This window comes from Artemia sp. Qi Xiang Cuo, chromosome 5 (genome assembly GCF_049724085.1).
Source record: "Artemia sp. Qi Xiang Cuo chromosome 5, ASM4972408v1, whole genome shotgun sequence".
NCBI lineage: Eukaryota > Metazoa > Arthropoda > Branchiopoda > Anostraca > Artemiidae > Artemia > Artemia sp. Qi Xiang Cuo.
The window spans coordinates 39,789,289-39,817,222 of record NC_142798.1 but is presented as its reverse complement, the minus strand read 5'-3'; the positions used below and the strand labels follow the sequence as shown (position 1 = coordinate 39,817,222).

The 27,934-nt window shown below is 36.4% G+C and overlaps 1 protein-coding gene across 1 annotated transcript; it reads left to right on the top strand.

Annotated features, from left to right (window-relative positions):
* Positions 1–5,995: 5,995 nt before the first annotated feature.
* Positions 5,996–27,302, top strand: sty (sprouty signaling antagonist). The gene is made up of 2 exons (XM_089088853.1): positions 5,996–6,209; positions 25,305–27,302. The coding sequence occupies exon 2, from the start codon at positions 25,349–25,351 to the stop codon at positions 26,198–26,200; it is 852 nt and encodes a 283-aa protein (XP_088944979.1). The 5' UTR covers positions 5,996–6,209; positions 25,305–25,348; the 3' UTR covers positions 26,201–27,302.
* Positions 27,303–27,934: the final 632 nt, after the last annotated feature.

The window sequence follows — 27,934 nt, the reverse complement described above, 5'->3', positions numbered from 1 at the left end:
CATAAAGCAAATTTGGAGGTTGTGCCATCCTGTTGGAAAAAGGAAATTAGTGATACTCGGGTTCAAAATGTTGATAATCCAGGAATATGGGATGCGGAAGTAAAAAGACCAAAAAATATTGAGAATAAGACGCGCGAGAATGATTTGTCGGGAAAATTTCCAGAAAATGGAAAACTTGAGAACACTTTTAATGAATATGAGACACTAGCAAGTACATGCTAAAATGAAGCGCTGATTGCATAAAAGAAAAATGAAACGTAATTTATCGTACGCGCTTTTCCTCGTAAAGTTCGGGAAGTTTTAGTACAATATGAAAAACCAAATGTCGGAGTTCAGTTCCCATTTGATAACGAAATATTTTTTTCTACGGTAAACGTAAAGAGAAGTAAAAGAAATGAAAGAGATATTAAACAGGGCTACAATGAAGTAATGTAGTCAAAGATGGTGGACAGTGGAGTCCAAATCAGATTTAACGATGATTTAGTATTTTGCACGACCGCTAGAATTGAGAAAAGTAGAGATGAAAAGACGAATGCAAAAAAGAGACAAAATTTAGAAATTCAGCCAGCAGTGGTAAAAAGTAAAAAAATATTGGATGGGCTTTGCCTTGATAACATAAATAATAGGTATAAAAATACAATATTTGATGGGTTGTGCCTTTATAACATAAATAATAGGGGGGGGGGAAAGAGGTCCAAGACCCATGGAGACTAAAACCAGATGGTTACAAGATAGAGATGAATGACCTACAACGGGTTGAGGGACATTTGAGAGAGTTTGAATGTCGAATCAGATTGGAAAGATTTGGGAAGGATCCTGATATTGGTCTGATCAACTCAAAAGAGGGTTTGTTCCTTTATGAGGGGGAGGAATCCCTTGGGGAAGATCCCCTGCGGGAAGACGTGAAAGGTAGCCCTTTTCTTCAATGCACAACTGGCGGACAAGTTGTGATCCCTTTCTGAAGCCTTGTCTTTCCAGTCTTCAATATTATTTTCATCCCTCATCGCCGAACATTATTCATTAGATTATTTTAGGGGATGGGGCCCAGAGAAAAGCGATTCATGGTTCGCTCAAAATTTTACTTCATTTCCCTGTACCCCTATCGTTGTCACTGGCCTTTGTATTTTCGGCCTTAGATTATTTGAAATTATGCCAAGGGGCAATTTACTTTTTTATCGAGATGTGGGGTTGTTTCCACAGATGGAAATTAAGAGGCTAGTCCAGCCAAATTTTCATGATGGCTGGCATCATCATATGTGCCAGAAACTGATTCTCTGCTCCTCTCAAATGTAAATTCGTGAGAGCGAGAATTTTTTTGGTTTTGATTTTGCTACGCACGATGATTGTCTACAAAACTTGGGCACCTCAACTTTCAAAACCTAATGCGGAGGATATACAATTTAGACCATGGTGGTCCTACAGTGAAGACGTGTCGATGACGACTGATCCAGAGTCAAGCGGTGGAAGTAGTAACACAGACACTGGTGGTAGAGAGAAGGGAAATGGATTTTGTAAACTTGAAGTTAAGTGTTTATGTTTGTAAGGGTGGACTAAGGTAGCGCGTGGGCGGTCATTTATCTTACGGGAGGAGGTGTTGGGGTTCCACCCCTGTTTCTTTTTCCTTTCAGATAAATGACCTATTCTCGGTTTCTTAATTACATTAGCTTATAGTATAATTTCAAAAGACAGGTTAAATTCTCGTTGTTAAGTTAGAGGGGTCGCAATAAGTAAGCTTTGAACTAAGTTTTATTTTTGTACGTCCTGGTTTGGGAGTCATTGAAAGATAAATCTAAGAGGTAGAATTGGGTTTGAATGGGGATGTAGCTGATTGGCTGGGCCAAGCGGAGGTCCACCCATATGAACAGTTGTATGAAAAAATATTATTTTGTTTTAGTGTGCGCTTAGACCCCGTTTGGGGAAGGATATTTGTGTTGTTATATGTGACCTTTTTGGAAGAATACAAGTAAGGTATTTTCTACAAACTGTGTACTAGTTTCCGTAACCCAGGCAGGGTTGGAACAGAGATACGAGGTAATGTCACTATTATATTGACAGGGAGGTTTGTTACCTCCAAGGAGAGAGTTAGAGATTTTCTAGCCGTAACCCAAGGCGGGTACACTTGGCTTTAGAAAGTGGCCATTTGACCACTCGATCGCGTTATCATACCCTGGGACAGGGTGTACTGTAAATCGGGTAGTACCAAACCCGATATTTGCAGAACCGGTGTGGTAGACACGGGCATAGCATTATAATTTGGGGCAGGGGCTTTCCCTTCCAATAAGTGGTGACACCCGTATATTACCGGTATATTACCGCGCCATTGGTGTTGTGGTCTACCGGTATAACACTGGTGGCAAAACATCACGAACAGTGTATGTCAATGAATGTAGATTGTCTGTGGTGATTTTACTCTCAATGGAGCTTGAACACCGGAAAATGGTCCGCTCATTATGTTTGCTCCATCGTAGCAATGTGCGACACAGTAGTTCGAATCGAGTTCAATTCTTGTCACTGTGTCGTGAATGAAAGTTGATAGAATTTCAGCATCCAGGCTCTTCATGTGATAGCACCCAATCGGTCTTTCTTTTACTTTTCCTTCATCGAAGTACCTAAGAAGAATGACAAGCTGCCCTTTCTTCGAGTTGTCCTTCGTTTCGTCGACCAGAACGGCAAAGTATTTGGCGCTTTGTACTTCTTGCACTATTGTGCGCTGAAGTCTGGAACCGATCACCAACACAAGATCGTTCTGCTATTCATGGGATGTGTAGTGACCGCCACTGTATGAACCCAGGGTTACGGAGATTAACTTGTGGCTAAAATGCGAAGGATTTGCTGTAAATTCAGTCACGTGCTGGTTACGTTATAAGCTTATTTGCGTTCTTGCAGCGGCGTTCAACTGTGAGGCTCGAAGACTTAAGTTTCTCGACCCTCATTGTTTGATATTAATTATTCAGAAGCTGAAGATGTTGCAGAAGCAACTCTTTTCGGATATGTCTAAGTGGTGGATTGACAATCTGACCGCTAAACAGATTTAGAATGTTGGCCCAATTGGCGAAACGTGTGTCTTGACTACAGCAACTCGAAACTGGTTCTAGTTTCACGGCAATTAGCACAGAATTAAGCAACGCTGATTTGAGCACCGGACGCTCATAATAAGAAAAAGGCGAAACTCTTAATTAAGGGAGTAAAAAACTAGTGAAATAGTAATTAAATATTTATTCATTAGTACGAATATTAGGAATTCAATACTAAATATTTAATATTAGGCGAAAAGTTCTTGTGACTTGATCTTACGACGCAATTCTTAAACCTTTTGTTTTATCAGGATAAAGGTTTTAGAAAGTAAATATTTTAATGGTGCCCTCTTTAATAGAGGCTCTATCATGTCATCATTATTATTTTATTGAAGCTACTGTGCCCCGAATTAGCACCGAATTTTTAGATACTTTTAATTTCTTAGCACCAAAATTAGTAGCTTTTTTTTGTAATTCCTTTAATTAAATTTACATAGGACCAATATATTGCCTGGAATGAGAGGCAAACAAGGCAGTAGCACTTGTCCAATAAGAGAGTCATACTTACTCCCACCATTTACCCGTACCATTTAAGCATTTTTGCCTCTCAATTACTTGGACTATCTGTCTTGGCTTTGCTATTGGCCCTCCCCCTTGAGCAAAGGAAGGCAATACAAATCTACATTTTGGAATCTATGCCACTGCGTATTTGCTGCCATTTCCCCTCAAATACATACAAAACCAGTTATTTTCCTTCCAATGAAGGTATTCATTGCCATACAAATCTCAATTGTAGCAGTTGTTCCTCATATTCTAATAACACTAATACGTTTCTTTCTCTTGAGATTGCGTCTAGATTTTTACAAAGGTACGCTTCTTACCATTGTTGTCATATCACCTCATGTGACCTAATGTCAGTTTGGATCATCACTTATAATTTTGTTTACTACAGCACTCATTATAATCATGCATGTGCAATTTATCATGGAAAGTTGTTGATACTCGGATGTTAATTAGCTACATAAAGTCTTATTAAACGTGCAAAAAGGACGTCTAATAACAGAAATATTGGCATTGGCGTTGCATATTTAGGGAAAGCTATTACAAAAGGTGAAATAACGATTCCCATGTAACTCAACCTTCATTCAGGTCAACCCCCCCTTTCACCTATCCACCATTCAACTTTTTCCTATTCAACTCAACCCTCATGCCACTCCACTCCCGTGGAAATCAGCACTCATTTAACTCAACCCTCGTGCAACTAAACAAATGTTTAACAAGACCTCATTCAACTCAGCCTCAGTTCAATGCAACGTCGGCAATAGGTTAGGTAGATTTGCCGTGGCTGACCACATCTAAAGAAAACATGGTAATAAAATAAAACTAGTAACACTAGGTTCCTTATATTTTATTTCGTGTGGGATCCAACCAGGGCCGTAACAAGGATTTTTGTTTTCGGGGAGAATTTTTCCGGGGGGGGGGGGGGGTCTTACAAAAACTTTAAAAAACACATCAAAAATTTGTTCATAAACACTTTTGTTACATTTTTTTACTAGTCGGAAAAAAAATTCGGTGGAGATGGAGGGGGGGGGGGGCTCAAGCACCATGGATCCAACTTATTTTTGTGATAAGGGAAAGTGGTAATAAATTGTACTGTGAAAGTGGTATAAATTTTACCACTTCCTCCACTGGATTGTCATTGATGATGTCGGGGAGGAGTTAGGGGGGGATGGCTCACACATCACCCAAAATATTAACAGGTGTATTAAGAGCCCTTAAATAGAACGCATTTTCCGCAGTTTGGCTTCCTCTCCTATTGAAAAGGGACCCTGTTATTAACTGCTACGACTCATATCTGGTTGTAAGTATTTTTTTACTGATAGTGCTGTTTCAATATCAGAAATTGCGCTGTAACCCTAATCAGCAATCCTTTAAAAAAATAAAATCCACACTGAGCAAAAAACTTAAGAAAACCATTCAATATTTTACAAGTGGTAAATTTTCCGACAGAAACTTTGGCACTTTCGCATTATCAGGGCCTCTCTAAGAAGTCAAGTTTGGTTAGTGCTAATGGAAAAAAAAAATAGGATGACTATATAATAGTTTAGAAACAAATTTCGGCTATTTATTTGCACATTAGGGGGAGTGGGGGGCAAAGCATAGCATATATTAAATACATAGCCTAACCTAACGTAGGTACCTCCCCCCCCCCCCAAAAAAAAACACCGAAGAACAACAGTTTAAACATCTTAAAACCACGCTATACTATGTATTTCTCTACTGTGGTGTATTGAATCATCTTGTAAAAACGGGTTTTTCATTGCGTCTTTCCCGTTTGACTGTTGCATCTCTTGTTGGACTTCTTTAGAGGGGCCCTGATAATGCGAAAGTATCGAAACTTTTAAGATTTAAGGGTGATGGTGAACTTTCAGTGAAAATTAAATCTGACTGTTTGAATTGAATAAGTGGAAACTTAAACAATATATTATAAAAAGTAGAAAAAACGGTCAGTTTTCAATGAAAAATACTTCCATATACAGTTAGGCAGCTTTTGGCGATAGCAAGTGCCGAGCTTTATTTGATGTCCTTGGTACATTAAGTTTGAATATGTTGACCTACTCACTACTACTCCCCTAGACCCAACTTGGCATATTTCTGTAACATTTTAAAATAGCCAGTAATATTCAACAAAAGGGCTTCAAATTCAACTCATTTGAGTGGAAAAACTGAATATAATCCATTAAGTTTATTGCAAGTAGATTAATTTTCCGACGGAAACATTCAATTCACATCCGTTATTGTCTTGGTTTAGTGCTTTTTTGTTATTTCCGGTGGCCCATTCTGAGTGAAAGGCTCCAGGCAATTCATTGTGACCAATCAGAGACGAGCATTATTTGACTTACGCCGGCGTAGTTGCGTTTCCTCGGCTCGCTCCCATGGGTGAGAATCAATGAGGTATTCGTTGTATTCTGAAAGTTCTGAATGAGAGTAAAATTATTTCATTCATTTGTCTGGTGGGAAACCAAGAAAAAGTTGGATAACATTGTTGATGTGATTAAAGGGTGCTTGGTGTGAATTTTCTTGATGCTTAATGAGGATATGATCATTTTTAAAAGGAATATTTGGATTTTTGAAGAGATTTACAGCAAGATAGCTCTGAATGTTGGGAGATACTCAGCGAATTCTGACCAAAAGGTAGGTTAGGGTATTGATCTGACCAAATTGATGGGCAATAAAATTAGAATAGCTTTTGTAAAGTTGCTTTTGGTTCATTAAGGAAGTTATTGCAAGATGAATGAACCTTCAAGGAATATATCTGGGTAAATTTTTACCAAATTATATTTCCACCCTACCCTACTTGTAAGGCTTTAAATCCCTAGGCTATCAATCGTTTATTCAGTTGCTTCCAGTTTAACTGCGTCTCGTTCCCCATTATCCTCTACTAGTTTCAAGCCTATATAAAAATTGCTAGTAAAAGGGGTTAAGATTCTTATAGACTAGGGCAGAAAAGCAAAATTTACCATTCAATTCCACATTCAAAGCTGTTTAAAACCTAGTAGTAATTACCATTGCTGCACTCATAAGTTTGCTGGGAGTTTTTTTTTTTTTTTAATTGGATTATTTGGCATTATGAACCAACACAGAATAACAATCCTGTATATGGCCTACGGCTATAGGATATCCGACTTATTCGAAAACGGTTTGTTGCTATAACCCCCCCCCCCTCCCGACTAAGATGTCTTATAAGACAGAAATATAGGCTAATTGTCATAAAGAAGAAAAAAGGCACCAGTTTAGAATCCGGGCAATACGCGAGAAAGACCGCATCGAAATGCCAAAGATGCTATATGAAATACAGGTTTTCGCTGCCTAGTGAGGTATTCCTCACTCCGTGACAAAGATTTAAACTTTAGTTTTTCGGTGTTAAAGGGACAAAAAAAAGGTACCTAGGCTAGGTTAGGTTACGTAGGCTATTTAATATATGCTATGCTGTACCCCCACTCCCTTCCCCAAATGTGCAAATATATAGCCCAAATTTGTTTCTGAACTAAATATATACCCTGAATTGGTATATATAGGGGTGGTAAAATTCGATTCGAACAAAAATGATTATTATATTTGGAAAGAGCATAAAAAAGGCATCGAGTGGTATATTCACTTTATTTGTAAGTCAATAATATGATTTGGTAAAAATTTACCATTATATTATTATCATACTTTGTTTTATTTCATTAGCATTAAGCAAACTTCACTTCTCGCGTGTTGCCCGGATTCTAGACAAGTACAAAAAACTAGCTACCATTAGATTCCCCATTCAAAGTTATTTCGGTACTTGTTTAGTATCCAGTTAACACGCGATAAGTGAAGTTTAGTTAATGCTAATGAAATAAAACAAAATAAGATGAAAATATAATAGTTTATGAGCAAATTTGGGCTATATATTTGCACATTAGGGGAGTGGGGGCTGGTGTAAAGCATAGCATATATCAAATACGTAACCTAACCTAGGTACCTTTTTTGCCCCTTCTACCTAAAAAAACCGAAGTTTAAATTTTTTTCACAGAGTGAGCAATACCTCACTAGGCAGTGGACACCTATTTTTCATATAGAATCTTTGAGATTTCGATGCGGTCTTCCTCGCGTGTTTACTGGATTCTAAACTAGTACCGTTATTTCCAAATATTGGCTATCCCAATAATAATAGCTGTTGTAATTGAGTCTCAAGCCCCCCGTCCCTTCCCAATGGAACCAGATACGACCTTTGGCTAGGCTATGCACGCAGGGTGAGGGTTTGTATTGTCGAAAAAGTGACCATGATACTTTGAAAGAGCACATAATAAGAAATCAAATGGTGCTACTCTTATTCATGTAACATGTTTCCTTTAGAAGTCGTCAACCGCCAAAATGATACTGGACACTCAATAAATAGCTGGACATTAAACTTAGCCTGTATAGGCCTAATGCACATATTTAAAAATGTGGGTATTTAGTAAAATTAATGTAATTTAATTGTGTATAGTTGATTTATCTGCATGTCTATTATCAAATTCTTCTCAGATGTATCCCCCTTTCCAAAATCTTCCACATTGGAGGTGGGATTCCCTTTACATTGATTTGTTGGATCCCCTCCTCTCTTTAACACGGACGCATTATCCTTCTCAAATTTGGCCCAATCAGTGGTGACCATAGTAGGGCTCTTTCCATTGCCACGGTTGGTAATCAAGAGCAGGCTGAGTTCAAGTAAGTTCAAGTAAGGTCCTAAGTTCTATTGAAAAGAAATATTTTTTCAAAAGATCTATCTTTTTAGAAAAGAGCTTTAATTTCCTATATATTCTGACATTTAGTTTAGATTAATTAAACCTCTGTCAAATTCTAAGCCGAATATGTAAGTCTAGGATTTCGAATATGGAGCTTATGTTTTTGCATATAGTTCACAAAAAAAGCAGAGTTGGTTGTTTGATATTTTGAACGATTTATGCTGTAAATGATAGGAACACAAGTTTAGTACAGCTAAAAAACGTAAAGAGGAAAAAATTCTTGTTTATCATCTCCCCTGATATAAATAGTCATATATCCTACCCTTAGACACTCATGTTTTTTTCTAAAGATGTGTGCCTATATATACACGTATTTCCAGACTCTTATCTGCATTTGTTTCCCTTTGCTTTGTCAGCAGAAAGTAAAATGAAAAACTATGGGTATGTTGAAAAAGTGTTCTGTCGAGGATCACAGATTAAATTCAACCAAATTAGTCTTGTCTGTAAAAAAAAGAAAAAAAAAGAAGTTAGCATCTTCCATGACAGTCTATGTTTGGGCACAACTAGCCGAGGATATGATCGTTATTTCTGATCATTTAGCACACGCACAATTTATTTAAAACTTGTCAAGCGGTTGCTATCTTGTTCATACGTGGTTACTGACAACTTTTATCGTCATTTCAGGAAGTTTCAATTTATGCATATAAAAAGTCAATTTCGTTAGTTTTGTAGTAACTTTTTTGTAACAATCTTTTTGTTTGAATTTCTCCTTTGATCGGCCGAAATTCCTTTTTTTCCCAGACGATGTTCTACATCTAAATGGAGATACGGCGTTTCGGTGATCAAATTTCTATTTAAAAATTGCAGAAGGGGATACGACCACTGAGTAGATTAAGCTTTACCGAGTGAGTTAAATTGAAGAACATTTGAGGAAAGAAGTAACGAACATAATTGAACACTAAAATAGATTAGTTAGAGTGGGTGAACTCACTCCCAATTTTAGAGGGGATGGAGGTATTAGAATAATTTCCAGTGAATCTAACAGTCAAATTGTTTAAGGTGCATTATCACAATAACCTCTCTGGGTGAGTAATTTCGTCTGTCCTTCCTCTGTGAAGGTCTGGAGAAATATGTGTTCTAACACCCAAACACAGTCGAGCCAGGCGCGTACTCAGGGGTTTATTTGGTTGGGGATGGGGGGGGGATTCAAAAACAAAGACGAATATTTTAAAAACCTGAGTGTTTTTGGAAAGGAGAGGATCCGATATTTTCATCAAAAGGGTGTTCATCTAAAGCAATTTATATGCTTCCTTTTCCCACCTTTGGCCCCCATTTACGTGTCTGTGGTTGGTTTTTTGATCAATGGGCCTTCTGAAGCAAATGAGTTACATTTTTTTGCGAACAAATGAAGGGGGGATGCAAAATATGCATAGCTAAAGGAACGTTTATATTCCAGAATTTGTTTACAGATCAGTAAGATTTAAAAGAGTTCAGTTATCTTTCCATATGTTCACAAGGGAAGGTGTCAAAACATCTAACCGTCAGGACCACTAACGTCAGGAAATCGACAAAATCCGTCACAATCCGGGAAGCATATAAATTGCTTTAGATGAACACCCTTTTGATGAAAATATCGGATCCACTCCTTTCCAAAAACACTCAGGTTTTTAAAATTTTCGTCTTTGTTTTTGAATCCCCCCCCCCCACATCTAAAATTTTAACACTAGTTTTTTGGGTTTTAGGGGGGAAAAGGCACTTAGGTTAGGTTACGTATTTAATATATGGTATGCTTTACCCCACCCCCTGATGTGCAAATATATAGCCGAAATTTGTTTCTAAACTATTATATACTTATTACTATTATATAAACTTATAAATTTTTTGTCGATGTTATGACGGTTAGTTGAAATGCTAGCGCCCCTGTTCACAAAATTTTCGTGCTGAAGGAAGGATCGTAGAGATTCAATTGAACGTCATATATCAAAATTTTCAAACTCTGCTAACTATACCACGAATCTATTGAGATAAATATCCTCTTTGAAAAAAGCTTTGAGAAAAAAGACTTACGGTTAAAGCAAGAAACTTCTATGTTTCAACTACGCTAGCTATTTCTGCGTTGTACAGTATATAAAAGGCAGAAAAAAGCAACAAAACGAAGATAGATGAAAGAAGTTAATTGAATAGAATGAACTTTATACTTCTTGAAAAAATTCTGGGTACTCCTGTATTAAACGTACTCTTTTATATACTGCAATGCAAACCAGTCACGAAATAGACCGAGACGCGTGATGAAAAACAGGTTTACGCCGCCTTGTGGGATCTAAACAAAGGCAAGAACTATATTTAAACTGTTGTTTTTTGAGGTTTAGGGGAGGGGGGAAGATACCTAGGTTAGGTTACGTGTTTAATATATGTTACGCTTTACCCTCCCCTCCCCCCTAATGTGCAAATATATAGCCCAAATTTGTTTCTAAACTATTATATACTCATCCTATTTTTTTTTTCATTAGCATTAACAAAACTAGCACTATATAAAAGAGCGTGTTTAGTACAGGAGTACCAAATTCTGTCTAAACAAAACAGGGATATACTTCACAGATTAAAAGCGGTGCCTTACTCTGCACTACAAAGCACCGTCAAGACATTATGTTACCAAGCGCCCCCTCCCAAATTTGAGACATTCGTCTCGAAAATAATTCCCGCTTGCCTGTCTGGTATGATATTTTAGAGAAAGCTTAAATTGACAATTAAGCAGCGACTTGGTCCAATAGTAACCCAAAGTTGAAAAAAAATGGAATTTTGATGACAATAGATGCATGAAAGGAATTTACTTTTTATGCTGATTCCAAATGTATAAATTCATTAAGTTTAATTTCACCCATCAAAAGCTACGAGCCTGTGAAAAGTTGTATAGTTTTCGAAAAAGGAGGAAATGTACCAAAAAGGTCAAGAAGTCTGAATGAAAATTCATATTCAGCATATCCGAGAACCCTACTGTTGAGGTTTCAAGCTCTTATCTGCAAAAATGTGAAATTTGCATTGTTTTTGCCGAAAGGTAGATTATGGATTAATGTTTTACCTTTTGTTTTTGTTGGTTCTCCAGGGGGGATTGTATTGAACCAATGGTCCTAGAAGATCGGGAGAGGGTTCATTCGAACGAAAATCAAAAGTAACCTTTTTGAGTGACCAAAAGATCGGAGGGCAACTAGCACCCTTCCCACGCCTCTTTTCCCCAAAGACATCCGATCAAGATTTTGAGATAGCCATTTGATTCAACGTTGTTGAGAAGTCCAATAACTATGCCTTTGTGGATGACAAGGCCCCACATAGCCCTTGGGGAAAAGGCTATAAGTAAGCTATTAGCCCATTGTTCAATTTTAATATTTGTTATTAGGAAATGTACAGATTCTTTTTTTTGGGGGAGGGGTATATGTGGGAGGTCTTACATTGGAAGAATTTTCCGTTGGGAGGGAAGTGTCCTGGAAAAATTTCACACCGGGGGAGAGTTGATTTCTTAGTATCATTTGAAAAACGGTCAGAAATTTGCTAAGCTAAAGTTTGAATTATTGTCGCAATTCTTTAAGAAAGACTGCTGAAACACAAGGGCTGCCGTTGAATTTGAATGAGAAATGTTTCTAAAAGGGCTGTGGAGTCGGTTATAATTTATGACTAACTCCGACTCTAGACATTTTCAATATACCGACTCTGACTTCATTCGGAAAAAAAAATTTCTAAATTCCAATTCCACAGCTCTGTTTTAAAGCTTCTTTGACTAGATTTTATAACTTATAACTGACTTTAACTCCGACTCCAAACACTTTCAATATGCCAACTCCGACTCCGTTAAGCAAAAAAGAATTACTAAAATTCCGACTCCACAGGCCTGGTTTTTAAAGAAGTTTAAGACTTTGCATAAAGAGTGAGGATTGAGGAAGGAGCCCCCCCCCCTCATATACAGAATAATTTCTTTTCGCTTTAAGTTTTAATGTTGCTCCTTACTTTTAGTTAAAACAGACTTGTAAAATTGTGATTTTTGCGTATGAATAGAGACCCAAGGTTAAAGTAAAATTGTCCAAAATAAAATAAATACATAAGGTACATATTTCGCAAATGATGATTGAAATCCGACGAAATTCGTTTGTAAGGATCTCTGAGCTTGCCGGTCAAAAGCATTAGGCTAATATTGCAATAAACGCTTTAAATAGGGTCTGTGGGTCTCTTTCTTCTTTAGAAGTCCCCCTCCCCCCCCCCCCACAATTCGCACTTAGACTCATTCAGAGATTATTTATTGTAATGTCTGTAATAGGGATAGATGGTATCCCAGCCTAGGTAAATTTGGTGTAAGAAAAGAAAACAGTAAGGGATACAGACTTTTGCAATTGTGTAGGTATCTAATTATAACTAATACAGTGTTAGGTCATAAAATGGTTCATAAATTAAAATGGTATTCACGTGATGGTAAGACAGCAAACCTTATTGATTATGTTGTAGTAAACCGAAGACTGTCAGAATCAAAACAGGATACTAGGGTATATAGGATTGCTGTAATTGATCTTAAAATTAAAGATCACCATCTAGTAGCGTTTAGGGTTAATTTAAAGCTCGAAGTTTGGAAGGGTAACTACCACCCAGGAAGCTATGATGCTGGTAGACTCCAGGATGAGAATTTGAGAGGACCTTTCCAGGAACAGTTAAATACTAAACTTCAGAGTTTAAAATTTTACAATGTGGAAGATGGTTGTAATAATTTTATAAAAATAATTTGTGAAGTTCAGGAATATGTCTTAGGGATGAAAGCTAGAACTGCAGATAAGAATTTTAGTGAAAAAGATTTAAGTTTATAAGAAAGGAGAAAGGAATTGTACAAGAACTCTCTGAGTGATAGATCGTATGAAAACAACAGAAATGTAAAGAAAGTCGAGAAAGCATTAAAATATGAACTAAGGAGGTGTGAAGTGGAGGCCATGGATAAAATTGCTGAGGATCTGGAAGATGCAGCTAGACGGCATAATAGTAAAATAGTGTAGTGGCATGTTAATAAATTGAGAGGGAGTAGTCAATCCGGACTTTTCCCAGTTAAAGATAGGAATGGGGTCGAAATTAGCGATAAGGAAAAAACTAAAGCGAGATGGGCCGAACATTTTGAGAATTTGCTTAACCGAGATAGAGTTGCAGGAAAAAACATAGAGGAAAATGAAAAAGTTTGTGATACCTTGGATGTGAAGGAAGATTTTTTTTTATGAGGAGGAATTAGCAACAGTACTAAAAGGATTAAAAAATAGTAAGGGTCCAGGTGGCGATAGTTTGATAAATAAGTTCCTCAAATGTGAAGACTCTGAGGTAAGGAATAGTTTATTAAGAATTATTGTGATTATTTTTGAAGACGAAAAAGTAACTGACGATCTTAAAAGAGCAACCTCTGGGCAACTTCTAAAGAAGGGTCATAAGTGCGAGTTTGTTAAAAATCAGTGCATCATCTAGAATTATGAAAGTAGTAAATTAGTTTGTAATATGATACTTTTGAAACTGAGAGATTCCGTAGACAAATTATTAAGAGAAGAGCAGTACGGTTTTAGAAAAGGTAGGGGATGTGTCGACCAAATTTTCACTCTTAGGCTAATAATTGAGAAGTGCCTGAGTTTTCAAACACCTTTGGTCCTCAGTTTTATAGATTATGAGCAAGCGTTTGATTCTGTCGATAGGAGAGCTTTAGAAAGTTTTTATCCTTGTATGGTATACCAGACAAATACATTAAAGTGATTAGTGCTATGTACGAGAATAACACTGCTGCGGTTAAGGTAGGAAATGAGGTTAGCAGCTGGTTTTGTATTAAATCAGGAGTTAGGCAAGGTTGTTTTCTATCCCCCTTTATATGGATTATTTTGATGGACTTTGTTTTAAGGAGCACAGGAAAGGCAATGGGAGACCACGGAATCAAATGGGTAGGAAAAAGTCTCCTGGACTTGGATTATGCTGATGATTTAAGCATCCTAAATGAAAGCGTGAGAAAAATAAATGAAGTTCTAGAGGTTTTGCAAGTTCAGGGTGCTAGAATAGGTTTGAAAAGTAATGTTAGGAAGACTAAGTCACTAAGGCTAGGAATAAGCGAAGATGAAAAGGTGACGTTGGGTAACGAAAAGATTGATCAGGTTGGCAGTTTCACTTACCTTGGTAGCATTATTAGCAATGATGGTTGGACCAGTGAAGATGTTAAATATAGGATAGCCAAGGCTCAGGGTGTTTTTTCACAGTTAAAAAAAGTCTGGAAGAATAGGAAGATAAGTCTGCAAACCAAGACTAGAATATTAGACTCGGGAGGGATGATAGGGGTCAAATATGGCTCTGAAGCATGGCCGCTCCGAAAATAGGATGAAGACTTGCTAGATGTTTTCCAGAGAAATTGCTTAAGGATTGTTCTGGGTACCCGGCTGACTGACCGTATTTCAAACAATAGGCTACACGAAAAATGTGGTTCAATACCACTCTCTAGGGCAATAATGAAAGAAAGGTTGAGGTGGTTAGGGCCCATTGTGTGGATGAAGGATGACAGATTTCCGAACGTTGATCTTTTCGGCAAACCGTCTAGGGCTAAACGGCAAGCAGGGAATCCCCGTCTGGGGTGGGAGGACGTCATAAAGAAAGACTTAAAGAACATGGGAACTTCGTGGGCGGGTGTAAAAAGGGAGGCTTTGAATAGATTGGGGTGGAGGAGGAGCGTGCGTAGCTGTATTGGGCTCAGGCGGCTTGGTGCTGCGGTGAGTTGTTAGTAGTAGTAGTAGTAGTGCGGTTGTCTAAAAAAAAGTAAGAAAGAAAAACTAAGCATCCTTCACATTTCACATATTGTAGTTGATTTCCATCGGAATTACTTTTTTACGGATTTTGAAATCTATGATTACAAATTTGAGGGTAATATTAAAATATAAATATTTCACGCGTAAAATAAATATTTCACAACCGATGATCATTTTACGCTTTGCTGAAAACAAAGTCGTGCTAGTATTTTAAATCTGTACTATTGGAGGATCAACAGTGGGCCTCTTGTAGCCGGCTAAAACATCTTTTTGGGGCCGGCAAACGACTCTTTATATGTGGTAATTTATGTTCGTTTCAAGTTTGGCTTTGCTGTACGTTTTAATTTCTGCTCGTTTTAGGTTTGGTATCTTGCATGAGCTAAAATCTGTTCGTTGGGAGTTTTGGGTTTGGTCTTTACTTTTAGGTGTCCTCGATCTCCAGGTAATGTCTTAGCTAGACCTCAGTTTCATATTCCTGGTTTAAATATTTACCTTAATTATAAAGTGTCATTCATCCTCCAGCTAGTAATTTCAAAATTGAGGGACGAAATTATTCGTGGCTTGTTTTAAATTGGTCTAGTCCAATGGGTGTTAGGGTTAATTTGCCTTGGGTTCAATAATGGTAGGACTTAAGGATCGGTGGCACAAATTCGTGTACATTATAAACAGTCAGTGCATATCCCCTTGGCCCACGCTATCCTTGTCAAAATTTCTAATTAGCCAATTAGAATATCTTTCACAGAATTCCAAATCTAGAAGTAGAATCGACATTTTTATCTCTTTTGTCTGTAAGATCGACGGTTATGAATTGATCGTTCTGTGATTTCTCTAATGTCTTTTAACAATAAAAATATAGATCTTGAAACTTAGCGGTTCGAGAAGGAGGGGATAACCGGTAGATAGTCTTGTTCAAACTTATGGGTACTTTTAAGCCATTGTAATCGATTGGTAAAAAAAAAAAATTGTCAATCTTCCTTGATTGAGAAAATTAAAAGATTGAATTCAAGCCAAGGGCCAATGTCAATAATATCTTTCCTGCCTTTTTTTGCTATCTCAAGGATGTTTACAAATAATCAGTTTTAGGAATGTAGTTTAGGCTGTTTTGCTGTTCGGATGCTTCAGCACTGTAGTATTAATAATATTAGCTTTCTTTATTTTAAGAGAGTATTAAAAAACAGATGGTTGCTGGCATGAACGAAAGACAGTTGTTTTCTACTGATGCATGCAGTTTTAGATAGTTCGATACCAATCCCCCAGACACGACTTATATCCATTTACACTATAGGCTACACGGGCTTTTGTTTTGGGCAGGGGCTGTACATGGTTTTGACGATAAAACGCTTAAAAACCTACCCGGAAAATTGTAATATTTTAAAATAGTGGGCGTTGGAGGGGCCAGGCGATCCCTTCCCGCAAGCTATGTACTAGTCTCTACATCTACTTTACCCTTATCTTACTCGCAAGTCAGGCAACATTAAACAAAAAGAAACTAGCAATGCACAAGCTATCTTAAAAACTTGACCATGTTTTTCGGAATTTTGTTGAAATTCTCCCTTTTCACAGCTCATTTATCGACTTCAAAATCACATTGCCTAAAGACCAAGCTTAATGTTTTTGGTTAGGGCAAAAATACATTTAACCATTGAAATCTTTTACTTGTTGAATTGCACCTGCTCTTTTGTCCCTTTAGTACTCTCATCTTCAGACACATTTCAAAACCTCCTTGAAAGGATGTTGTACAGACTTTGGCTTCCGCAGCTAGAGTCCCTCTAATATGAAACATGTGGCCCCCATCAACAGACTTCGCTGTAACAGGAAACATCAGCTAGTGGATGTCAAGTTGATAAGATCTTAATTTCGTCTGCAAACATGTCAAAGTGGTAGTTGATATTTTTCAACTTCACCTGATATCTGAAGATTTTCTCATCGATTTTGTTTTTTGTTGTTACCAAGGACACTGAGATATGGGCCGACCATTCGAGATCAAAACGTACTATGAACATTTTCATAAGTGTAACCTTCTTCGGGGGGTGTAAAAAGCCTAACAGTTGCATTTCTGGCCACAAAATGTTCCTAAAGTGAAAGGAAGGGGTCAATGAATCTATGCATGAATAACTGCCGTGATATATATATATATATATATATATATATATATATATATATATATATATATATATATATATATATATATATATATATATATATATATATATATATATATATATATATATATATATATATATATATATATATATATATATATATATATATATATATATATATATATATGTATAATATACATATGTAATATACAAATATATATATATATATATATATATATATATATATATATATATATATATATATATATATATATATATATATATATATATATATATATATATATATATATATATATATATATATATATATATATATATATATATATATATATAGGTAGGGTATTTGCCTACCTACACGCGGTTCAACTGTTTCACTGATAAATTTGGCTTCGTCATACACGATTGTCTCCATGCTGCATCTATTGTTGACCCCCAACAAAAATTCAAGTGATTTTAGTCGTTTAAAAAACTAATGTTGGACCTCTTTATTTTTTGGGGGGTGGGGGAGGGGTACGTGTGCGAATACAGGAGTTTGTTTGGAGAGGAAGGGGGTAAAAGGCAAATACAGGGGAAATACATTATAAATATCGACATAAATCGAAACACATCCCAGAGTCTAGCAATAAAAGATGAAATGTATCGTAGCATAAGAAAATGTATATCGTCTAGGAGGAAGTCTGGCCCAAAACTCCTGTGTATAATTCTTTGTTGTAATTTCCATAATTCTGTTAGTAAAGTATTATATTTCATCATATTTTGGTATATTTCATTATGATTAACCTAACGTCACTTCTTGAGTGTGTTCTGGATAACAGACAAGTACCCATATTTAGTTCATTCTCTACATTTAGGAGGTTTTTAAAACCCCTCAAGCTCTCCTAGCTACGTCAATTATGTCTATCCGTTATGGTTTAAAGGAGTCAATATGCTTTTCAATTATCCTCTGGTCATATTTAATATCTTAAATTATAGTTTATGTAACCTGGGCAAAATTGATATCAGTTGTTATAAATTAGAAATTTGTTGAGTGTCACAAATATCGAACTAATCTAGTAGCCCATCATTGATTATTCAGTTCAACCCTTTCACGCTAATGGCTACCTGCAATTTTCAAAGGTGTTATTTATGTACTTGGGTGTAACTAACTTTCCACGTGGGGGCTCAGGCTGTTTTTGGCATATTAAGTAGTTGCAAATCCCAATTCCTTGAGGGCATTTTGACAATAAGCAAGAAAGCGTTTAGATATGCATTACCGCCTAGATTTTTTTAATAGTCAATGTTGGCGCCATCCTGTGTCGCCCAATTAAGCATAAGCAATTATTCGTGTCTGATGTAGCCAAGGGTTTGGATGCACGTTCTATGTAAAGAGTAGGGTATAGTTCCATGACGTTGTTAACTGCCTTTAAAATTGTTGAAGACTCATTATGAATTCGGTTCTTGTATGTACAGACAAGAATACGAACATCAAACACTTAAGCTTTAAGATGGACCAATGCCACTTCCCACCTTAAAAGGCAGATGATTTTGAATTACCTTGCATTTATTCTGCATACACTACACCTTGCAACTTTGTGATTTATTGATTCAAATGCGTTCTTAGTCGAAGCAATATTTTCCACTTCCAGTCAATCTCCATGGTGTCTTATAATGTGAGCCATTAGATTCTGACTTGGCGACAGACGGGTTACAGTTATTTCTTTTTAGGTTTTCATGGCTGCTTTTTTGCCAGGAAAATACATCACGGACTTTTTTAGATGGTTATCGTTAACCCCTTATATATTATATTTCATAAACCGTCACTCTATGTACATGACATATCTTTGAAACTAGCTATGTCTCTTGTATTACTACTACTAACAACTCATTTTAATTTATTTATCTGGTATATTATACAGGGATATTACCAAGGAGGTACCAGAGGGCTCGTGGCCACCCCGAAATCCCAAATTTTGTCCCTTTTAATCAAATAAAAGTTTTTTTATTAACCCCCCTCGCCCCAAAGAAACCCTGGCTTTGTGCCTGGATAGTACACAACTGAGGACTAAAGGATTTTGATGATTCAGGAAAAATTTATTGAATAGTCGCAAAAATGGAGAGAAGCCATGCCAATGAGTTACTGCTCTTAAGCCTGTCTTAACTGCCTTGGTTATGTATAATCATTATATTATTACTATTTCAACAAATCGAAATCGCCTTTTTTTTACTCTTTATTTAGGGAGATTAAAAAGTAACGAAGGTCAATTTTTAAGACAAAACTTATGTTAAAAAAGTTATTACTATTTGTTCTTAGAATAATTAATTTTAGCTGACCTAAAAATTATATCTTCAGAACGATCATTGCTGACTTTTCTGATACTAATACAGTTGTATAAAAGATCACTAACGGTTTATAACTTCCAGCTTTGCCCCTACGACGATTACGGTCGGCAGTTTCTTTGTACCAATTCAGTTGCGTTCTTGTTTCTTTATTTGTAATGATCTGATGGTGTTTTCTAATTTCTTACTGTGTCTAGTCAAGATTTTTTCTGGCTATTTCTGAACAGTTTCCCGGGCTTCACATAATTTTAACAGGTTTTGATGTTTGGTGACCTTTTCTCTAGTCTATGGATTTTTCAAGAACTTCTCTTTAGCACTTTCGCAATTATGTATTTCTTGGAGGGGGGATCCGAATCTTAAAGGCGAGAAATAAGAGTAATTAAAATAAAATCATTGTTAGTTAAATAAAAATAAAATATTTGTTGTAAGATGTCTTGTTACCTTATTTAATTTTATTCGGTTAAAATAAGATATTTTAGGAGCCCTTCGGTTTATTCCTCGGGGCTTTATTCCTCAAAGAAAATAGTTTCAATAATAGGATCATTTAAAAAGGAAATTGTTTTCTTTTATTAATTTAATTATTGCTTATTTATTAAATGTATAGCTATTAAAGCAGTTCTTCAAAAGGTTATTGCTTTTAGAAGTATGGTAAGTTTCTTTTAAAGTGGGTTCAAAAGACACACCGCCAAGCCCTTTATAATAGACTTAGGTGCGCCTTATCATTACAAGATGCCAAGCTGAAGATCCATAACCTTCTATGGAACTTAAGGATAGGCTGGCATGGTAGGCCTATCCTATTGGGAGGCTTGTCAAGTATTGGTGCTGTCAGGTCTCCCATGAAGAATCTACGCAAGGACGGCGATCAAGCTGGAAGATGACAAGTTGATTAGTTCAACAAGATTAAATATTCAAATAGAGGAAGAGTAAATACTGTTCTCGGTTTGCAATACGCTTTTTCAACCTTTCTTCTTCATGATCATTCTCCATATAAAGAAATGGTGTCTTCGTCTCTATTCAGAATACCTTTTTTGATAAAGTGCCATGTCACTATTCTTTTTAATCAACCATGGTTCTCTTCTCATTCTTAACTTTGTAATTTTACTGTGAATTTACATAAGAGAACTTTAAAGAAGTTAGGTGTTTACTTGTACATAAGTATTTCTAAATTGAACATCCACATTCGTCATTACTTCATGATGTTTAAAAATAAAAACTGGTAGTTTATATGTGCGCCAAGTTTTTAGTTTCTTGAGGGGAGCTGTAGGCAATGTTGGTTCCATATCCCCCGAAACTGGTCTCATCTTGTTTATATTAATTAAATATGACGTAGATAATTTCGGAGACCACACTGCCTTTCCATGACAATAAAATAAAAGTTCAAAATAGGGATAAAATCCTTTTTAATAGACAGTGTATAATAAATTTCACAAAAAATACCAGATATTTCGGTCACATATAGCCTACAGTGACAGTCATCAGTAGTAAAAGTAAAACTACAACTGAAAGTAATGAGCAACATTAAAACTTAAAACGAACAGAAATTATTACATATATGAGGGGGTTCGCCTCCTAGTCAATACCTCGCTCTTTATGTTAAAGTTCGAATTTTGTTCGAATCACAAACCCCTGAATCACAAAGACCGTTTAATCCGAATAGATAGCTCTTTTGAAAGTACTAAAAAAAACTTTAGCTTAAAGAGCGAGGTATTGACATGGGGGCAACCCCCTCATATACGTAATAATTTCTGTTCGTTTTAAGTTTTATATGTTGCTCCCTACTTTCAGTTGAAAAACTTGTTTTTTTATTTAATTTCTGATCGTTTTTTTGTATAATGCTTGGAAATCTGGCGCCCCCTTCATAGAAATGTCCCTTCCCCCATGAAACATTCTCCATGGAAAGAAACTTCCACGTAATTCCTTCCTCCGAACCCCGCCCCCCCCCCCGGGAAAAATCCCTCCTGAAAACGTCTGTATATTTCTCAATAACCAATACTATATGTAAACCATGGGCAAACTTCATAACTTGCAGCCCTTCCCCTGGGAACTATGGGGGATGAAGTCAAAGACGACATATTTATTAAATTTTCGACTATGCTGAACACAATGGCTATCTCTAAATTCGATCAGGTGACTTCAGGAAAAAAAGAGCGTGGGAGGAGGCCTAGTTGTCCTCCGATTTTTCGGTCACTGAAAAGGGGCACTAGAACTTTTTGTTTCCGGTCAAATGAGCCCTCTCACGCTATTCTAGGACCACTGGATCGATATGATCACCCCTGGGAAAGAAACAAACAAATAAACACGCATAGGTGATCTTTCATCCGGCAAAAATACAAAATTCCACATTTTTCAGATAGGAGCTTGAAACCTCTACAGTAGGATTCCCTGTTACGTTGAGTATGACGGTGGGACTTTTATTGAGTCTTTGGATTTTAGTGTGTGTTTCCCTCCATTTTCGAAAATCAGGCAAATCTTTTCAGGCTCATAACTTTTGATGGGTAAGACTAAACTTGATGAAACTTAAATATTTTAAATCAGCATAAAAATCCGATTGTTTTGATGTATCTACTGGTATCAAATTCCGTTTTTTAGAGTTTCGGTTACTATTGTGCCGGGGCGCTCCTTACTTACAGTTCGTTACCACGAACTGTTTGATTATAGCCTTCTCCGTCTGAAGGCTGTGTATTATTTTTCAAACGGTATCAATTCTTGAAATTAAAAATTTCGTAATTTTAATAACGAGAAATAATGTTCCATAGAATTCCGTTTCTTCCGTTATAACAAAAAAGTGAAAAAAAAAGAAGTGAACTAGTTCAGTCAATAAAGACCAGAATAAAATTTAAAGAAAAGAACCTGGGTCATTAGTCAATATGGCACGGCCGTATCCACAATTTTCGTTCGGAGGGTTACAATTTTTTTTTAACGCATCAAAAATGTGTTCTTATGCATTTTGTTTCATTTTTCCGAGTCGGACTAACATAGGGGGGGGGGGATCAAACCTAACCCCTCTCCTGAATATGGCCATGAAATACGGTCAGATGCATCTAAAAGTTCGGCAAATCGGGTAAGGCGTAAGAGCACCAATAGTATGTTTTCTCTCGCTAACATATCAGAAAAATAATAAAACACATGTTCATTTTACAGGGTTATTAAAGGTGGTAATGACTGAAGATCTTCTATAAACGGCAAAAAGTTACTATTTGAGTTATCATCCCCAAAGAGCTAAATTATAGCCGAAAATGGATTTTTTCTTTGAATTTCAGAGTGTGGAGTTCCTAAAACCAAGGGCATGATTTCTTTTCAGCTCTTCATTAAATTAAAAAAAAAAAAAAATATTATTTTGTTGCTTCGTACATAATGACTCTCTTCTGGGATTGCTTCAAAGGACCTCCGCTGAAAAAGCTGAAAAATAATAGCCTAAAAGTGCATTTTTACAGATGTTAATCCCGCTTTTGTCAAAAATGCTCTGACGCCCCCTCCCGGGCCAAACCTCATTTACTTATGTCTCTGAACACGGAAGGCATACCTGCACACCGAACCGAGCGGATATGAAAGAATTAACCCTCCCCCTCCAAAAAAATAGCCAACAAATGTTTGGCTTACATTGTATTTTTCTTTTCATTAGACCCCTCTTCAGGAAAAAACTTCAGATCCCCCCCTCTGAAAATCGTACCTGTATGTTGCACCTATGATGAATAATATATATATATATATATATATATATATATATATATATATATATATATATATATATATATATATATATATATATATATATATATATATATATATATATATATATTTATGATAAAATCACTGACTTTATCAAATACCCAAGGTTTTGTTAATGATTTGATGCATTTAATAATTGTGTAACTCATTGTAAGGCTGACATAACCTGCATAAGCACGCATAAGGATTTAAATAATAATAGCTAACCATCATTTAAGTTCTGTTTCTAAGTTTGTGGAGTATGAATCCCATGGACCATCCCCTTTGGGTACTTATCGAATTTCGAAACATATTTTCGAAATTATGTCCCAATTAAACCGTGGTTTGAAAATGTCAGTGCCATTTCATTAAATAAAGGTTAATTCTGTATGTGATGTGTCCACTCCAAATTTGCCTAAGGTGTACCTAGTGATTTAAAGTTTAAGCAAAGGGCTTTCAGATGTTTAAGATAAGACCAGACTGGCACACTCGTTTTGATGCAATCAGAATAGTCTTGTGTCGCAGTTTATTGGGCATTTTCTTTAATTGATTCTCGTCGGAAACCGTTTCAGTAACTGATCCAATAGGGTTGAATTTGTCAATCCAGCTAGATTTTTCTCATTTTCATTAAAAAACTTCTTCGAATAAAATTAAAAAGTTGTATTAAAACATAGAGCGAACGTTAATAAATATTTCCTTTTGGCTCTATTATATAGACAAAACACATTTTATTCATACTGAAATGGCAAAAGTGGTCTTATGTAAAAAAGGAAAAAGATGTAAATATAATTCAGCGTTAAGTTAAGAGTTGAAGCACTGTAACCATGACCAAGTTGCACGGGGTATGTCTCCTCTTCTCATGACTATGTGTTCTATATGTTTTGGTAGTGCCTTCGGCTTAAAGCCATGCTTATACTGCCTGTTGTCTACTGAAAGTGACCTAGTGAGCAACGTCTGTATCACAATAATATATAAAAGTGCTCAATTAAACTGCAAACCCTAAAACTTGAACCAATTATCGCAAATGGGACTCTTAGTTCGATCTTTTCCACTGAATAGCCCCAGGGTCACTGCCTGTTCCGTCAGGTGTGGTGCACTTCTGGCACAGGTGTCACGCTTTACCTAGTGTACACCATTTTCGAAAGCAAGTCCCCAGGACAGGATAGATATTAAATAAAGATTACCGCTTTGATCTGCAATTCCTACGCATAATTACACTGTGCCCAATATCAAATGAAGAATCGACTAAAAAAGTAAAAAAGAATTGTGTGTGTGCTATCTCTCGGAGCAAAGAATTTATGCTTCTTTTTTCTTCTTTTGTTTTCTCAAAGTTTTTGTGAAGTCGTAAGAAATTGATACAAATTGAAAATTTTATATACGCAGAAATTGATACAATGTCTAGAAAATTCTAGTTGTCTGTGGTCTAGACGTTTTGTGGTTTCTTCTGTTACTTAAATTTGACCGATAGAGTCTTGAAAACATATTAGAAAATATTGTAGCTAACACTAAGTGAAGTGCCTAGAGCTTTTTGCTGCTGTGATTAGATATTTTGTTATGCGAATAACCAAGCAATAAAACTCTAAAAAATTTTCTTTTATTGTCATTCAGGCCCTTATCCATGATTTTTGTTCCGGGGGGGGGGAGTACATAAAAATTATAAAACTCATCAAACATTTGTTTTTGTGCATTTTTGTTACGTTTTTCGAGTCGGAGAAACATTTAGGGAGGGGGAGGGGGTTCAAACCCCCTAACCCCCTGGATACGGCCTTGTTTTCATATTTGTATTTTTTGGAATCAACAATTGCAGCACTGTTGCTACTAACCTGGTATCATTTAAGGTTCTATATTCTGACCCTGTCAATTTAATAAATATAAATGGCACGCTAACATTGTTGTTTGTGAATGTGTATGTGAGTGCGGCGAAGACCGCAGATGCTTCTCAGAACCACAAATCCTTCTCGATGATCCTTTATAAACCGAGCAATCTTGCTGGATATGTGGCTTTTTTGTGGGTAAACTTGTTGTTTTTTCATCTTTTTTTACTTCTTTCCATTATTATATTCTTAATTCTCAAACCATTATCTCTTTTTTTAGGTCGACACTCGAAAAGAACGAGAGTAAAGTGAGAATTGCAGCATATGGCCCCGCATGGCGGAGCCTTTAATAGTGCTAGCCCTAGTTCACGGGTTGCACCGGGCTCCGCAGCTCGAATTTCGCCAGCAGATTCACCTTCTTCACTTGGACGTTTGCTCAATATAATTCCTCGTGAACGACGTGCTGAAGAGACTTTGCACAGTTTAGCTCAAAGAAATGAAAGGACAGGAAATGAATACGTTGAAACGCCGTTACGACGGCCTGTTGATGTTAGTGTTAAAAAGGACTTTGTTCGGGGTAGTCAAAGGTCTAGTCATCAGAAAAAGTCTAGACCTTCAGCAATCACCAAACAACCCAGCGGTTTTATTAAGAAAATCAACACCCCTGAGTCGGACGTTGCCCTTGTGGATGATGCGGAGTGTATCGCTGATAGAACTTCTATCATTTGTCCAGAATGTGGAAAGTGTAGATGTGAATCGTGTAGAACTTCTAGATCTTTACCATCCAAATGGATATGTAATAATAAATGTTTATGTTCTGCCGAAACGATAGTAGACTATGTGACTTGTTTATGTTGTGTAAAAGGATTGTTTTACCACTGTGCTGGAGAAAATGATGGTAACAGTTCATGCGCAGATCGACCTTGCTCTTGTGCTCCACATCGGAAGTGTGAACGATGGACTTGTATGGCAGCTTTAGCTGTGCCACTGCCTTGTTTACTCTGTTACTGGCCATTGCAAGGTATTGTAAGGCTTGTTGAAATGTGTTATCAGAAATGTGCTAACGACGGCTGTCGCTGTAGTGGTGATGGGAAATTGCCGCGCCCACCGCTCCTTGAACCACTGCCAGCCTCCCCGCCCCTTCCCGAACGACATCCGCCGGATAGGAGAAAATGATTTTGGCTAGGAGTTCTATTACCATTACAATTATATCATATTATTTTCTATGTCTTTAACGGAGTAAGAAATAAGAGAAGCCCTTGCTTTGAAGTATGATCAAGTAGTGCATTTGTCGAGTGTCGGCATGATAGAAGTTTTGGATTGCAGTTTACTCACTGTTCCTAGTCATAATACTCGTTATTCAGTCGGGGACCGTTGATTTCTCCCCTGTGAGAGACACAATATTCTTTTTTGCTTCTATATCTTTGTTCCTGCTATTAGGATCCTCTTGGGTTATGTATTTTTTCCTCAATCTTATGAAGTACTACAGCATTCCATTCCTCGGCCCGATTTTTAGATAGAATCAGTTTTATTTTAAGTGTTGTATCTCAGGGAGTAGATCGAACAATAAAAACACTTCTTTTCTTCGTAAATGAGCATTGTCAAGCGAAAATTGTATATGGACCCGCTTCCATCTTACTTTTGCCATATCTCGCTGAATTTTATTAAGTTTACAAGCCAATATTATTTTAATTGCAAGTTTATAATCACTCATTTGAAACGCTATTTTAATATGTTCTCAATTTTTAATTGTCTTTCTGAAAGAAAGTGGGAAAGCTAGGAATTTATTTTTGTCGTTTTTATCGCGTCGCTGTGATATAGATATACTATATATGATTATGATATAAATCAGATGACTAATGCACATTATTCATAATGATCAGACTTTTGATCGACAGTTAAGATATTGTTAATATTGTCTGAATGATATTATACGCAATATCATAATTAGTAAGTTTTTTTTTTCTTTGTGAGATTGCTTTATGAAACCTTTCAGAATTTTGAGAGTTACGGTCCCAGAGATTGTTTTTTTTTATGTCCGTGTATATACTATTGCATGTTATAAAAATTATTTAAATATGATTTTCAATCAATTCTAGTCGTCAACGATATGCTCTGCATATTGTTGACAAAATAACGGACCTACTGGTCAATTTTGTAAATAAATCGACAATCACTTATAGCAAAATTCAAACAGTGGCCGTTACATGTGAAATTATTTGTGTAATTAATCATACAACCTGTACATAATCGTGTAAAATATAACAAGTGATTTACATCTTAATTCCTTCTTATTTTAACTTCTCGAAGTTTAGGAGAATCGTTTACGCCTACCAAGAAGTGAATTTAGGGAAGGCGTCATAACATCCAACGTCATAACATCCACAAAATCTGTCATAACATCGACAAAAAAATCTGTCAGAACCACCAACCGTCACAACATCAAAAATTTTAAAATTTTAGTTTTGGGGTTTAGGGGGGGGGGAAGGTACCTAGGTTAGTCTACGTATTTGATATATGCTATGCTTTACCCCCACCTCCCTGATGTGCAAATATATAGCCAAAATTTGTTTCTAAACTATTATATAGTTATTGCTATTATATAAACTTATAATTTTTTTTGGATGTTGTGACGGTTGGTGGCTCTGACGGTTGGGTGCTCTGATGTTTGTTGCTTGTGACGGTTGTTCGAAATGGTAGCACCCCGTGAATTTACATTAAGAAGAGTGGGATTACTAACTCGGAATCAGGGCGAATGCGTCAACAAGCGAATTATCTGAAAATTTTAAGAAAAATTAGGGATGTTCTGAAATAGTGATTTTCTAGGAAAAAGTCTAGGGGTGTTGGAGAAACTCGGTACGTTTGTGGCTATTTTCACTACTTAAGAACTTCAGTTTGGAAGAATAATCA

Coding starts and splice junctions, on each gene's coding strand:
- sty (XM_089088853.1), top strand. CDS start 25,349: ATGGCCCCGCATGGCGGAGCCTTTAATAGTGCTAGCCCTAGTTCACGG.